Below are 15,150 nucleotides of genomic sequence, written 5' to 3'. Positions count from 1 at the left end.
ACCTCCGGAACAAATTAAGTACGTAACCAGAGGTACCACTGTGCCTTGGTTCTCAAACTTAATCCGTCCCAGAAGTCAGTTCCAAAACCAAGGCATTCCAAAACCAAGGAGCGCTTTCCCACAGAAAGTACTGCAAAACGGATTAATCCGTTCCAGACTTTTAAAAACAACCCCTAAAACAGGAATTTAACATGATTTTTACTATCTAACGAGACCACTGGTCCATAAAATGAAAACGGTAAACAGCGTACTTCAGTCACACAATCAATCAACCAACCAGTAGCTGAACTGGGTTCCACAAAGTCACAAGAACAAAACAAGAGCGAGCCACGAAAACAAAAGCACAAAATAAATAGCAACACCAGAGAGAACTCAGAGTAACACTCAAAACTGAAGTGTGGCACTCACATTGGAAGCGTAACACTCAAAACGGAGCACGTTCGGCTTCCGATAAAAGTCCGCAAACCAAAACACTTACTTCCGGGTTTGCAGTGTTTGGGTTCCAAGTTGTTTGCGTACCAAGGCGTTTGAGGAACAAGGTATCACTGTATATTGGAGAATCACAGACTTGTCGAGTTGGAAGGGGCCACGGGGGTCAACTAATCGAAACCCGGCAATGCAAGAATCTTTTGCCCAGGCTGGATCTAGACACATCCAAGAAGCGTTCCAGTGAAACGCATTGCAAACTTCGAGAAATCGGGTTGGCAAGAAGGGATCTCCACAGCGCCATCTGGTATCGCATTGTTAGAATGCATAAACAATACATAAAGGTAAAGAGACCCCTGACCATTAGGTCCAGTCGTGGCTGACTCTGGTGTTGCAACGCTCATCTCACTTTATTGGCCAAGAGAGCCGGTGTACAGCTTCCGGGTCATGTGGCCAGCATGACTGAGCCGCTTCTGGCAAACCAGAGCAGCGCACGGAAACGCCGTTTACCTTCCCACTGGAGTGGTATCTATTTATCTACTTGCACTCTGACGTGCTTTCAAACTGCTAGGTTGGCAGGAGCAGGGACCGAGCAATGGGAGCTCGCCCTGTTGCGGGGATTCGAACTGCCGACCTTCTGATCGGCAAGTCCTAGGCCCTGTGGTTTAACCCACAGCGCCACCCGCCATAGCTTTAACTATACGGACCTCTGTTGGCAAGGTGATGTCTCTGCTTTTTAAGATGCTGTCTAGGTTTGCCATCGCCTTTCTTCCAAGAAGCAGGCGTCTTCTAATTTCATGGCTGCTGTCACCATCTGCAGTGATCATGGAGCCCAAGAAAGTAAAATCTCTCGCTGCCTCCATTTCTTCCCCTTCTATTTGCCAGGAGGTGATGGGACCAGTGGCCATGATCTTCGTTTTTTTGATGTTGAGCTTCAGACCATATTTTGCGCTCTCCTCTTTCACCCTCATTAAAAGGTTCATTAAAATACAGTTATACCTCGGGTTAAAGTCGCTTCGGGTTAAATCTTTTCAGGTTGCATCCCACAGTGACCCGGAAGTAACGGAACGGGTTACTTTCGGGTTTCGCCGCATGCGCAGACGCTCAGAATGACATCACGCGCATGCGCATTGAATCGTGACCCACGCACGCGTGGGTTGCGTTCTGCTCATGATGTGAACGGGGCTCCAGAACGAATCCCGTTCGCATCCAGAGGTACCACTGTAATATAATTATTATTATTATTATTATTATTATTATTATTATTATTATTATTATTGAGATATCTCCAGGAATGGCTGCTATGAAGTTTCCTCCTCCTAATCAGGAGGCGTGTTGAGAACTGTAAAAATGCAGTGTAAAAACCTCTCCTTTTGAGGAGAGATAATAAGAATCTAGCACCCTTGAATCTGGCGGTTTGGGGTGCAATAGTAAAGCACATCTCTCCCATTTCAATTTTGAAGGAAGCAGAGTCCAGCTATCGGACATCTGAAGGACGCAGAGGTACGTGGAATGCCGCAAAATGCGAATAATTCTTCGCCTGCGGATTCACCCCAGAGGTAGAACCAGCAACAAGCCAGGTGGGTTTTAATATAGCATCCGTAGAGCTTGATACAGAAATTGCACAAAATGGAAAAAAAGAAGGAAAGTACACAAATTTCTGCTTTGGGGATTCATTACTGTTGGGGTTTTTTAAAGCTTTTTTCAGGAACAATTGAAAAAACGTCCACAGTTCTGCTCCCAACCTCAGAAGCTAGCAAGGAAGGCTTGTTTTGAAACAACTTCGCAAATTAGCCGCCACCACGCAAGTCCCTGACACAATTGTTCTGCTTCTTTACACTTATGTCATTCCTGTTCTGAAAAACAGTGATGTCAAGGTGTTGGGGGGGGGGGTTTCCTTTTGCACTGACGTCATTCCCCCGCAGCAGTTGGGCCCCCGCTCCGTCTCCCGCCCCCCTATTAAAAGCAACAAATTGTATAACTCGTTTAACGGAACTTATTTCTAGACAGTTTCTCTGGCGCTCAAGCCCATTTGTACAATAGCTCGCAGCATTCAAAGTTCCTTTCAGCAGCTGTTATCTCTGCGTGCAGTAACAGGCTGCCATAGCCACAGGATACTATTATGGGATGTGCAGAGCCGCACAGGAAATGAGTCCTTATTTCCCCCAACTGTTGCCGCAACCAACACAAACTTCGGCTCAGAGACGTAGCGCTTGGAGACCAAATTGCCTCTGCAGCGCTATATTTACGCTACAGCTTAGAGCAGGGGCCGGCAAGGCAGGGGCCGTATCACTCCTGCGGAGATCCTCCGAGGGCCGGACAGGCACAGTGCGACACTGGAAATTGTGTCTGTGCATGTCCATGGCGCCAGAAATCGCTTCTGCGCACCCCCAGATGCATGAAAATCGTGCCTGCAAAGAAGTGATTTCCGGTGCTGCGGACATGCACAGAAGCGGTTTCTGGCACCGCGGACATGCACATAAACGATTTCTGGTGCCACGGACATGCCCGGAAGAGATTTCTGGCGTCTGAGAACGCGCAGAAGTGATTTCCGGCGTCTGGGCATGTGCAGAAGCAATTTCTGGTGCTGCAGACATGCGCAGAAGCGATTTCCGGCATCTGGGCACGCGCAGAAGCGATTTCCGGCATCTGGGCACGCGCAGAAGCGATTTCTGGCATCTGGGCATGCGCAGAAGCGATTTCTGGTGCTGCAGACATGCGCAGAAGCGATTTCCGGCATCTGGGCACGCGCAGAAGCGATTTCCGGCATCTGGGCACGCGCAGAAGCGATTTCCGGCATCTGGGCATGCACAGAAGCTATTTCCGGCATCTGGGCATGCGCAGAAGCTATTTCTGGTGCTGCAGACATGCGCAGAAGCGATTTCCGGCATCTGGACACGCGCAGAAGCGATTTCCGGCATCTGGGCATGCGCAGAAGCGATTTCTGGTGCTGCAGACATGCGCAGAAGCGATTTCCGGCATCTGGGCACGCGCAGAAGCGATTTCTGGCATCTGGGCATGCGCAGAAGCGATTTCTGGTGCTGCAGACATGCGCAGAAGCGATTTCCGGCATCTGGACACGTGCAGAAGCGATTTCCGGCATCTGGGCATGCGCAGAAGCGATTTCCGGTGCCGCAGACATGCGCAGAAGCGATTTCCGGAGTCTCTGCGCCGCACTGCGCCGGTTTAGTGCAGCGTGTGGAGACTCACTGAGCAGGCGGCTCAATTAAATGGCCTCTGTGGGCCGCTAGTGGCCCATGGGCCACAGGTTGGGGACCCCTGGCTTATAGGCTAGCCCCACACCATGCATTGAAAGCACATTTACATGACTTTAACAGTCATGGCTCCCTGCTTGCAAAAAAAATCCTGGGAATTATAGTTCATCACAGAGCTACAATTCCCAGCGCCCTTAAACTACAGTTCTCAGGGATCTGACAAATGAACTTGGAAAAAGCCAGATTTGGAGAGATAGAGTTTTGTTTGGCTTGGAGATGGGGGGCTGGATAGACCCCCCTATGCAGGGATGTTTTGACTTTTCAAGTCTGGCAATGGACCGTGAGGAGTTTGGGGTCGTGGGGGTCCTCAACTCTGGAGGGACCTTGAAACATGCTTTTAAATACCACATGGAGTTCAGTGTGGACTATGGAAAAGGGGCTGATCTGTCGAGAAGGGACAAAAATACTGTCACGTTGGAGTTTCCACGAGTGAAAGGACCAGGAGACAAAGTAAAGTACAGGTATAAATATGAAGAAGATCTGCGGAAGGGACATGGAAGATACTTAAGGGCCTCGGACATAAGATTACCAGGTTAATGAACTAGATGGATGGGATAGAAAGGACTGACAAAACCCGGGACCAGGATGAAGAGACGTTGGATGAAGATTGGAAGAAAGTTTTTAAAAAATTTTTTTTATTTAGGATTGTTTTGTAAAATTAATGAGTATTAGGAAAATGTTGGAACGAAATTATTTGGCTTTAGCAGAAATGTTAAAAAGAACAATGCAAGAATATGTTATGGTTATGAGAAATTGGTATAAATAAAATTTAAGTTTTAAGTTTTAGGGTTTTTTATAGTAAGATAAGGTTAAAATAGATTAAGGTAATTTAATGACAGAATATTATGAAAAATGGGAAGGATTTGCTGTGATAATTAATAACTAGAATACAAAAAAGGGAGGTGTGAGGAGGTCGATGAAATAAGGCAATGACAGTTAAGGATGTGGGAATATTGGATTTGTTTTTAAATTTTTGTGGTTTATTTTTGTTTTTTGATTTTGATGTGTTATGTGTTTTGTTTTTTGATTTTGATTTTTATCGATTTGTATTGTCTGATTGCTGTTTGTTTTCCCTTGTTTTATTCTTTTTTGTCTGTTTGTTTTTTCTGTAATTTTAAAATGCTTAACAAATATTATTTAAAAAAAATAAAAAATAAACTACAGTTCTCAGGATTCTTTGGACAGTGGGCCTTCTCAGTAGTGGCACCCTACAGCCTCCCATCAGATGTCAAGGAGATAAATAACTACACGGCAGTTTTTAATGTCTGATGCCTTATTATGCTTTTATATGTGCTGGAAACCCAGCCAGATTGGCAGGATATATTATTATTATTATTATTATTATTATTATTATTATTATTATTACTACTACTACTACTACAGTGGACGCTTGGGTTGCGAACGTCATCCGTGCGGGATGCACGTTCGCAACCTGTAGCTTCAACAACCTGCAGCAGCACGTCTGCGCACGTTGTGATTCGGTGCTTCTGCGCATGCGCAAAGCGCGATTTAGCACTTCTGCACATGCGCGACCGCCGAAACCCGTAAGTAACCCGTTCCAGTACTTCTGTGTTTCGGCGGTCCACAACCTGAAAAAACGCAACCTGAAGCGTCTGTAACCCAAAGTATGACTGTATTATTCTTATGTTTTATCGCTTTATTATTAATATTCCGCTGGGAGCCGACCAGAGTGGCTGGGGAAACTCAGCAAGATGGGCAGGGTAATAATAATAATAATAATAATAATAATAATAATAATAATAATAATAATAATAATAAACAACTGGAAACTAAGTCTTATGAGGAGCGCTTGAAGGAGCTGCGTATGTTTAGCCTGGAAAAGAGGAAACTGATAGGATATATGATAGCCATCTTCAGATATCTTAAGAGCTGTCACGAGGAAGAGGAAACATGCTTGTCTTCTCCTGCTCTGCAGGGTAGGACTCAAACCAATGGCTTCAAGTTTCTGGAAAGGAGATTCTGACTAAATATTTAGAAAAACTTTCTGACAATAACTTTCCTTAGAGGGGTTGTTGGCAAAGGGGGTTCCCAGGTAGTCTATAAGATGCTTTTCATGTTGAACTTGAGCATGGATATCCATGCAGGCGCACATGCGCCAGAATATCAATGGAAACATCCCCCGGGTATCACACAAAGTGAGAAATTAGTAATAGTTGGAATTTATGCGCCAAATGATAGTCGGAATTTTATAAAACATTGGAAGAAAGAATGTTTGAATTCATGGACCAGAAAGTAATTCTACTTGGAGATACTAATGGGGGTAGTCTCCCTAGAAATGGATAGGACAATAAGGAAAAACGAAAATAAGGGAGACTATAATTTGATTGACATGTGGAGGTTTAAACACCCACTGGACAGAGAATTCACTTTTTTCTCAGAGCCACAATCAGTCTGCCGGAAGAATCGACTTGATATGGACATCCAGTGATTTATCATTGAGGATGAAGAAAACAGATACCGCCCAGGGCACTTTCAGACCACAATCCTGTGTTAGTGGAACTGAGAGAAGAAGGGAAAACTCCACAGAGGAGGTGGTTAAATGAAGGAATTTTGGACAACAAACACCTCACAAATAGTGGGGAAAACTTAAAGGGACTTTTAAAATTTAATTTAAATCCGGGAACGGACCTGAATGTGGTATGGGACACAAGTTAAAGCAGCAATGCGAGGTTTTTTTTTCATACAACAGGCGACTTTTAACCTTTTAAAAAACACACAGGAGCACTGAGCAAAGCCTGAGAAGGGCCTTGTGCCTGTGAACTTTAAAGAGGAAAAGGAAACAGGCAAGCGTCCCTTTTTGCAACTGATGTGGTACATGCATACTTTGTGCTTTAGTAATTCAGCCCTGAAGGAGCCACGCCAAAGCCGGGTCTGGGATCCGGTAATGAGGGCATCAAAGGTTTTACAGGGGGAGGGGAGAAGGCTTGGAGAAAACTTTGCAAAAAAGGAAGCTTTGCCATCATAAGACCCAAAACTCTTATACTTTATTTAAAAATGGCACCTGTTGAACTAATATGTTGAAATTGGCACCGCTGATCAACCCAATGGGGTCTGCGGATGCAGGAAAGTTTCAAACCGATCCAATAAGAATTGGCAGAGGTCCAGCAATATAAAGGAGGTCTGAAATGGAGGCTTCCACCTCTCATTTTAAAAATAGCCAGATCATTTATTTATTTCCCATTTTGGTGAAACCTAGTGTGATTCTTATTCAGGCCTCTCAAGGAAAGCAACTGGATGAAATTTTGAGCAGCGGTTCAAAACTTAAGGTTTTCCTGCTCCATTAAAGTCTATGGCAGTAAGTACAGTGGTACCTCGGTTTACGAACTTAATCCATTCCGGAAGTCCGTTCTTAAACCAAAACCGTTCTTGAACTGAGGTGCGCTTTCCCTAATGAGGCCTCCCGCCACCAGTGCCCTTCCCCCGTTTGGATTCCGTCCTTAGACAAAGGTAAAGTTCTCAAACCAAGACACTATTTCCGGTTTTGCGGAGTTTGTAAACCAAATCGTTCTTAAACTGGACTGTTCTTAAACTGAGGTACCACTGTACTGGAAAAATAAGTACATAGCTCTGGGTTTGAAGTGAAGATTTTGCCAGGACCACCATGTTTGCGGAGAGCGCGCGTGCAGCGCTTATTCCTTCCATTATGAAATATGCCAGTGTGGCGCAGTGATTAAATAAGGGCTTGCCAATCTTTTGGGGCCTGAGATCACCTTTGGAAACCTACTCCAGTCTCACTACCAGTGTTATAAACTGAGATATATAAGCTTGGCGCCAAATGGCTCCTTTAACCAGGGTTAAAGTTGCCAAAATGGAATGTCTAGTTGCCATTTTGGGGCAAGACGGCTCTAAAATCTTATTTTTCAAATGATGGACTGAATGTGATGGACTGTCAGTTAAAGATCTGGCTGGTTCAGGCGAGAACCTTGAGCTAGGTTAAAGAACTCTGAGAACTTAAAGAAGGAAAGTCACTTGATCCAGGGACGGTCAACATAGATATTGGCCTATTCTGACCTCTTTTTCTGAAGGGTGAAACAGACCATTCATAAAGTAAGAATATTCCTCATAACTGTGAGCAGGGCCGAGGGGTGGGGTAAGAGAACCTACAACATTTAATAATATTAATATTAATATTAATATTAATATTAATATTAATATTAATTTATTATTTATAGCCCGCCCATCTGGCTGAGTTTCCCCAGCCGCTCTGGGCGGCTCCCAATCAAATGTTAAAAACAGTACAGCATTAAATATTAAAAGCTTCCCTGAACAGGGCTGCCTTCAGATGTCTTTTAAAGATAGGATAGCTGCTTATTTCCTTCACATCTGAAGGGAGGGTGTTCCACAGGGTGGGTGCCACTACCGAGAAGGCCCTCTGTCTGGTTCCCTGTAGCCTCACTTCTCGCAATGAGGGAACTGCCAGAAGGCCCTCGGAGCTGGATCTCAGTGTCCAGGCTGAACGATGGGGGTGGAGATTTAACTATAAATGTTGTTCACTGCTCCTGCTCAGGCTGCACAGAAAAAGCATTTCGGTTCCTGAAATTCATTCTGATTGTACAGATAAAATAGAACTGATGGAATTCCGCAGGATGTGGTATTAGCGTGGAGAAACAGTCAGGATCCACTGATCCCCAGATGGTGGAGTTATCGGGCACCATCCTGGTGCCCAGATATCTTTACTTGGTCTCAAGTGGCCGATAGGTAAAGGGACCCCTGACCGTAAGGTCCAGTTGTGGCCGACTCTGGGGTTGCGGCGCTCATCTCGCTTTATTGGCTGATGGAGCCGGCGTACAGCTTCCGGGTCGTGTGGCTGGCATAACTAAGCCGCTTCTGGCAAACCAGAGCAGCGCACGGAAACGCTGTTTACCTTCCCGCTGGAGTGGTACCTATTTATCTACTGGCCAATAAAAGTAAAGGTAAAGGGACCCCTGACAGGTCCAGTCGTGACCGACTCTGGGGTTGCGGCGCTCATCTCGCTTTATTGGCCGAGGGAGCCGGTGTACAGCTTCTGGGTCATGTGGCCAGCATGACTAAGCTGCTTCTGGCGAACCAGAGCAGCGCACGGAAACGCTGTTTACCTTCCCACTGGAGCGGTACCTATTTATCTACTTGCACTTTGACGTGCTTTTGAACTGCTAGGTTGGCAGGAGCAGGGACCGAGCAACGGGAGCTCACCCCGTCGCAGGGATCTGAACCGCCGACCTTCTGATCGGCAAGTCCTAGGCTCTGTGGTTTAACCCACAGCGCCACCCGTGTCCCTGGCCGATAGCCAGGTGCAAAATGTGCCAGGCTCCTGGTTAATTTCGAACACTGCTTCCTGTATACCCTATTCTCCTTCTGAACCCTATCTGCCTCACACTTGATACCCGAAAAACACACCTCGCCACACGGTGACTGCAACCCCCACTCCACTGCATTTCATACACACCATCACAAATGCCCCACTCAGCACAGCCTGCAAATCCCCGCTGCAACCCTAATCGCCTACCCCACCTGGCAATCTTGCACACATAGACCCTTAATAGAACCTGCTATTTTAATAACTCTCCTCAAAAACCAGAAGAATTCATTAAATAAATAAAAACACCCTGCCTTTTAAGACTGGCTACAGTTCTCTCCTGTTGGCACAAGCTCAACAAAAGCAAGAAATTACAAACGAAGTCGGGTGCTTTAACAGACCTGCCCTGTGATCAGTAATGACTCTGCTCCATGATCACAAATGGCACTCGCTTCCAACATTGCTTTTCCTTGGCCATTCAGTTTCCAAATGCACATGGGGAAGACAGACTCTCCTGGGACAAGGACACACACACACACACACAAAATACCCTACCTTTTCCTTGGTCCTGTATTGCCCTATTAGAGCCTTATTGTACTGCTAATGTTCTTTTGATCAGTGAATCATTCTAATGATGCATCTCAAAAATGTCAAGTACTCATATTTTATCTGGAGAACTTGACCAAACTAATGTCCCAGGAATTTAGGCTACTAATATTGTTGGCAATTGTTCCCTTTCTTCCCTAAGCTGGTGATCCAAGTGGTTATCTAGCTTAACAACTGGAATAACATTTGTGCTTTTCAGAGAAAAATGATTATTATTTGTGTGTACGATGAGGGTAGGAGGATAAGTCAAATATGCTGGACACAAGAAGCATTTGAAGTTCTTCGCCTTTTCCTTCACTCGGACCACCAATCCCTCCTTGTCAGAGCAAAGAAAAGGTCGTAGGAGACCTGGACATATTTTGTAGATAGGCTGGGATTACCCCTACATCAGTTTTGGCAAACCTCTGACCTGGGCATTCGCCAGTTGCCAACTTTTCTGACACTGAAAAAAAGCACTGAATCTGCAAATTGCCCTGGTCAACAAGCTAAGCTGCTCAGCAGCTTTGGGGGGGGGGGGGGAGAGTCTGGTGTTAAGCCACTTTTAACTGCAATCCCGCCAGACAGAGTTTACCACAGGAGCCCGACGACTTGCCTGAAGCAACATATGTGGTTGAAAACCATATTGCATGCGACTGCGGAGCTCGCGGCACTAGTACCAGATGTACTGGCTTTGTATTTTGCCAACGGGACTGGCTTCAGTTCAGATTTAGTTGCTGCTGCAAAGTTCAGGAGCTGCTTTGAGAATGAAGCAGAAAAGCTATGAGAAAAGGCGCTAGCGACTTTGCCGGCTGATTTAATTGCTTTCTGGAAGATCAAGCAGGAGCAACGAATATTCCAGGTGTGGGGGGTGAAATGAAGAGTTTTAAAATAACAGCCTTCCTCCAGGTAGCTCAGGGCAGCCTACGGTCACATTTTCTCCACGCATTTAAAGCACTTTTACACCACCGTTAGAACCATGAATCTAAGAAATCCTGGGAACTGTAGTTTGAGACGGGTGCTGGGAATTGTGGCTCTGCAAGGGGTAAGCTACTGTAGACAGGTTTCTTTGGGGGAGCCATGACCGTAAAAAGTGGTATACAGTGGTACCTCAGGTTACAGGTACAGAAATCGTGCTCCAGCGGCGCGGCAGCAGCGGTAGGCCCCATAAGCTAAAGTGGTGCTTCAGGTTAAGAACAGTTTCAGGTTAAGTACGGACCTCCGGAACGATTTAAGTACTTAACCTGAGGTACCACTGTAAATGTTTTGAATGTATGTGACCTCTGCAGCTTTCTCTAACCAGTTTTATTTTCACAACAACCTTGTGAGTTAGGTTGGACAGACAGATGTTGACCGACTCAAGATCACCGATTGAGTTTTGTGGCAGAATGGGGATGCGAAATTGGGTCTCTTCCAACCCTCTAACCCAATCTCCAGATGTTGGATTGCAACTGCAATCCTTGCCCCTAGGCTATGCTGCCAGGGGCTGGTGAGCATTGTAGTCCAGGGGTCAGCAAACATTTTCAACAGGGGGCCGGTCCACTGTCCCTCAGACCCTGTGGGGGGCCGGACTATATTTTTTTGGGGGAAAGCATGAATTCCTATGCCCCACAAATAACCCAGAGATGCATTTTAAATAAAAGAACGCATTCTACTCTTGTAAAAACACACTGATTCCTGGACCGTCCGCGGGCCAGATTTAGAAGTTGATTGGGCCGGATCCGCCCCCTGGACCTTAGTTTGCCTACCCATCTTGTAGTCTAAACACATCTGGAGAGCAGCACATTGGGGAAGACTGATCTAAGGCGTATCACATGGGGTAGAAATGGAGTACAAAAGAAAGTTAGAGCAGATGTAGCCACACAGACTACGGAAGCAGATGACAGTCATTGAAATGCAGGAAAACAAGGGTTAAGTCCATATACAGAGAAGCAAGTCCTTGCTATAGGAGGAGAATCAAGGTGTCTTTACTCTGTGGTTGGAAAAACAGCGTAACCAAATGCCAGTGTGGTGTAGTGGTTAAGAGCGGTAGTCTCGTAATCTGGGGAACCGGGTTCACGTCTCCGCTCCTCCACATGCAGCTGCTGGGTGACCTTGGGCTAGTCGCACTTCTCTGAATTCTCTCAGCCCCACTCGCCTCACAGAGTGTTTGTTGTGGGGGAGGAAGGGAAAGGAGAATGTGAGCCGCTTTGAGACTCCTTAAAAGGGAGTGAAAGGCGGGATATCAAATCCAAACTCTTCTTCTTCTATTATTTTTATTTATTTACTAAATTTGCATGCCACTCTTCATCCATGGATCTCAGAGTGCCTCACAAATCATCACACTTCTCATTAGCTAATGGATAACCCCCTAATGAGATACTGTTCAAGTAATTATCCCAAGATGCTGGGATCAAGTAACCGGTGATCAGCAGGGTTCGGTCTGCCTGTGAATAGATAGTGGGCACCTCAAGCTTATGTGGCTCCTTGGCCAGAGATTTCTGATCACATTTAATTTCCCAAAACTGCTAAGCCTTGCACACTCTACACAGACCACAGTTCACCTGCAACTTAGAAGTCATAGTTGCATCAATTCTCCCTCTCTCAAGTTGCTGTAGCTTTCCAAGGAACCCAATCATGTACCTCTAGAAGCAGGAAACGGAACGAGGACCACAAAGTTTGAAAGGGAGAAATTGCCGAATGAATACTGCATCATTTCCTCGCCCTATTGCCACTTCTCAATAGGTTCCCTTCAGATAAGGAAACATCCCACGCAAGCTTTGGAAGTGCCCAAACACCACAACTGTCCTACCCAGATGTCCATGTTCCACGTTAAACACACAAATAAAAATACCAGTGAGCTCAATAATATTGTCTTCTAGGTATTAAATATGAGGTGCATTTTTGCATGGAGTCTCTTGGGAACATTTGTGGGACAGAAAGTAGGTGCCATTTTTAAAGGCAAATGGACATCCCAGCCAGGTGTGGCTGTAAGTTGCATCCCCACATGCCCCATGCAAAGAAGCATTGTCTGGGACAAAAAAAGCAACACCCCATATACCAGGGATCGTGAATGTGGTGGTCTCCAAGTGCAGCTGTACTCCCAAGTCCCATCAGCCCCAACCAGACAAGGATGATGGGAGGTGGAGTCCAATAAATATCTGAAGAACCCAGCAGGTCATAGGTCACATGCAAACACATCAAAAGTAAAGGTAAAGGGACCCCTGACCATTAGGTCCAGTCGTGACCAACTCTGGGGTTGCGGCGCTCATCTCGCTTTATTGGCCGAGGGAGCTTGCGTACAGCTTCTGGGTCATGTGGCCAGCATGACTAAGCCGCTTCTGGCGAACCAGAGCAGCGCGTGGAAACGCCGTTTACCTTCCCGCCAGAGCGGTACCTATTTATCTACTTGCATTTTGACGTGCTTTTGAACTGCTAGGTTGGCAGGAGCAGGGACCGAGCAACGGGAGCTCACCCCGTTGCGGGGATTCGAACCACTGACCTTCTGATCGGCAAGTCCTAGGCTCTGTGGTTTAACCCACAGCGCCACCCGCGTTCCATCAAAAGTACCCCTGTAAAAGGAGAGTCTCTTCTTTCTCTCTCTCCTGGTAAAAAGATTTTGGGAGGTCCAATGGCTGCATCACCAGCTTCAGATAGCAGCCACTAATTCCGTCTGCATAGCACCAAAAGCCACAAGTTGTGTTTGCATTTTACTTGTACATTGGTACCTCGGGTTACATATGCTTCAGGTTACAGACTCCGCTAACACAGAAATAGTGCTTCAGGTTAAGAACTTTGCTTCAGGATAAGAACAGAAATCATGCTCCGGCAGCGCAGCAGCAGCGGGAGGCCCCATTAGCTAAAGTGGTGCTTCAGGTTAAGAAGTTTCAGGTTAAGAACGGACCTCCGGAACGAATTAAGTACTCAACCCGAGGTACCACTGTATTACTATTTTCTCACTTTGTGGGATACCCGGGGGATGTTTCCATTGATATTCTGGCACATGTGTGCTTGCATGGATATCCATGCTCACGTTCAACATGAAAAACATCTTATAGACCACCTGAGAACAGAAATCGTGCTCCAGTGGCGCGGCAGCAGCAGGAGGCCCCATTAGCTAAAGTGGTGCTTCAGGTTAAGAACACTTTCAGGTTAAGAACGGACCTCCGGAACGAATTAAGTACTCAACCCAAGGCACCACTGTACTCACAACCACCTTGCCTGGCAAGAAACGCCGTCCATTTATATAGGGCAGGCATTAAAAACCACCTGAACTAAATAAGTACAGTATTCCACAAGAGTGAGAAAAACAAACAAACAAACTATCCTTTTTGGGCAACAATGCGCAGAGCCCGGAAGGGAGTTTGACTGTCCCCACAAATGGCAACTTAGGAGAAGATGATTCCTGCAATTGCAGGGGGGCTGGGATAGATGACCCTCGGGGTCCCTTTCCAACTCTAGGCTCCCAGGTGAGCCACGTGGGCAAGCAAAGCAGCGCCAGCAGTCTTCCTTTTGTCCCTTGCGTCGCCCAAGCAGAAGGAGGCGGCAAGGGGAAAATCCGTGTCAAGAGACCTCGTCTCTCCTTCCGCACCAGGGAGTCCCGACCCAGGAGCACCCCGATTCCCACTTCGCCCCCCATCGCGGACTGGAAGCGCGCCTCGCAGGTGCTCCGAGGATGCGGGGGAGGACTTAAGCAGGACTTTGATCTCGGGGGGCGCGCATCCGAGATGGGGGGGGGGGGAGGGCGAGGGGAAAGCATGGCTGGGAGGCTTTGGAAGGAAGGAAATGTCTCCAAGAAAAGCAGCCGGGAAGAGGCGCAGGAGGGGGGCGACGTCCCCGCGTGTTTTTCCATCTCCCGTGGAGTTGAAGAGGGAAATCCCGGGCGGGTGTCATTCATTCCTGCCCCGATCCTCGGGGGGGAAGTGATGGGGGGTGGGGTGGGAGGCGGCAGAGGCGTATTATTAGGGTCCAGAATGGGACCCGCCCTAGGACTGGGGTCTGTCGGCTTAGGGCGGCGGGGAGCGCGTAACGTGAGAACGCGGCGCGTGTTCGCGAGACACGGGTCTCGGATCCAGCCCCGCGCTTCCGTCCGTGCCGAGAGGGGGGCTTTCACTCACCCTCCGGGCTCGGGGCAAGGTGCCCCCCGAGGCCGCCAGCGCCCTTTCCAGCTCCAGCTCCGACGCTCGGCCGCCAAGAACACCGGCGCCCGCCACACTCGACGCCGGCGCCGCTGCCTCTGAGTCGGGCTGCCCCGGCCGGAGCCTCCGGAGCCTCCGCAGGGTCATAGCCGGGGGGGCGGAAAGGAAAAGGGGGCGGCGGCGCTGCACGGAGCTATATGGGCTCTTGGAGGAGCGCCGGGGGCGGGGCGTCGCGGAGACCACGCCCTCCTCCCGGCCAGGCCACGCCCTCCCCTCGGCTTCTCTCGCCAGCGGTGTCTCTCCCCGCCTCTTTAGGGCCGGCGGAGCCACGCCCTTTCCAGTTAGGCCCCGCCCCCTCGAGCCCATAGCCGGGAACGTCCCCGCCTTCTTTCCGGAGTAGAATGCGAAGGGACCCCAAGTGGTCATCTAGACCACCCCCCTGCAATGCAAGAAT

The 15,150-nt window shown here is 47.7% G+C and overlaps 1 protein-coding gene across 1 annotated transcript in view; it reads right to left on the bottom strand.

Annotated features, from left to right (window-relative positions):
- Nucleotides 1-14,863, bottom strand: part of TAMALIN (trafficking regulator and scaffold protein tamalin) — a 39,003-nt gene extending 24,140 nt beyond the window's left edge. The window contains exon 1 of the mRNA XM_081181494.1: nucleotides 14,676-14,863. Within this exon, the coding sequence (XP_081037620.1) occupies nucleotides 14,676-14,843 (168 nt within the window). The 5' untranslated portion in view covers nucleotides 14,844-14,863. The remainder of the gene's footprint in view (nucleotides 1-14,675) is intronic.
- Between the last annotated feature and the right edge of the window lie 287 nt (nucleotides 14,864-15,150).

This window comes from Podarcis bocagei (assembly GCF_964188305.1).
Source record: "Podarcis bocagei genome assembly, chromosome: 2".
In the NCBI taxonomy this organism is placed as follows: domain Eukaryota; kingdom Metazoa; phylum Chordata; class Lepidosauria; order Squamata; family Lacertidae; genus Podarcis; species Podarcis bocagei.
This window is presented reverse-complemented; position numbering and strand designations above follow the sequence as displayed.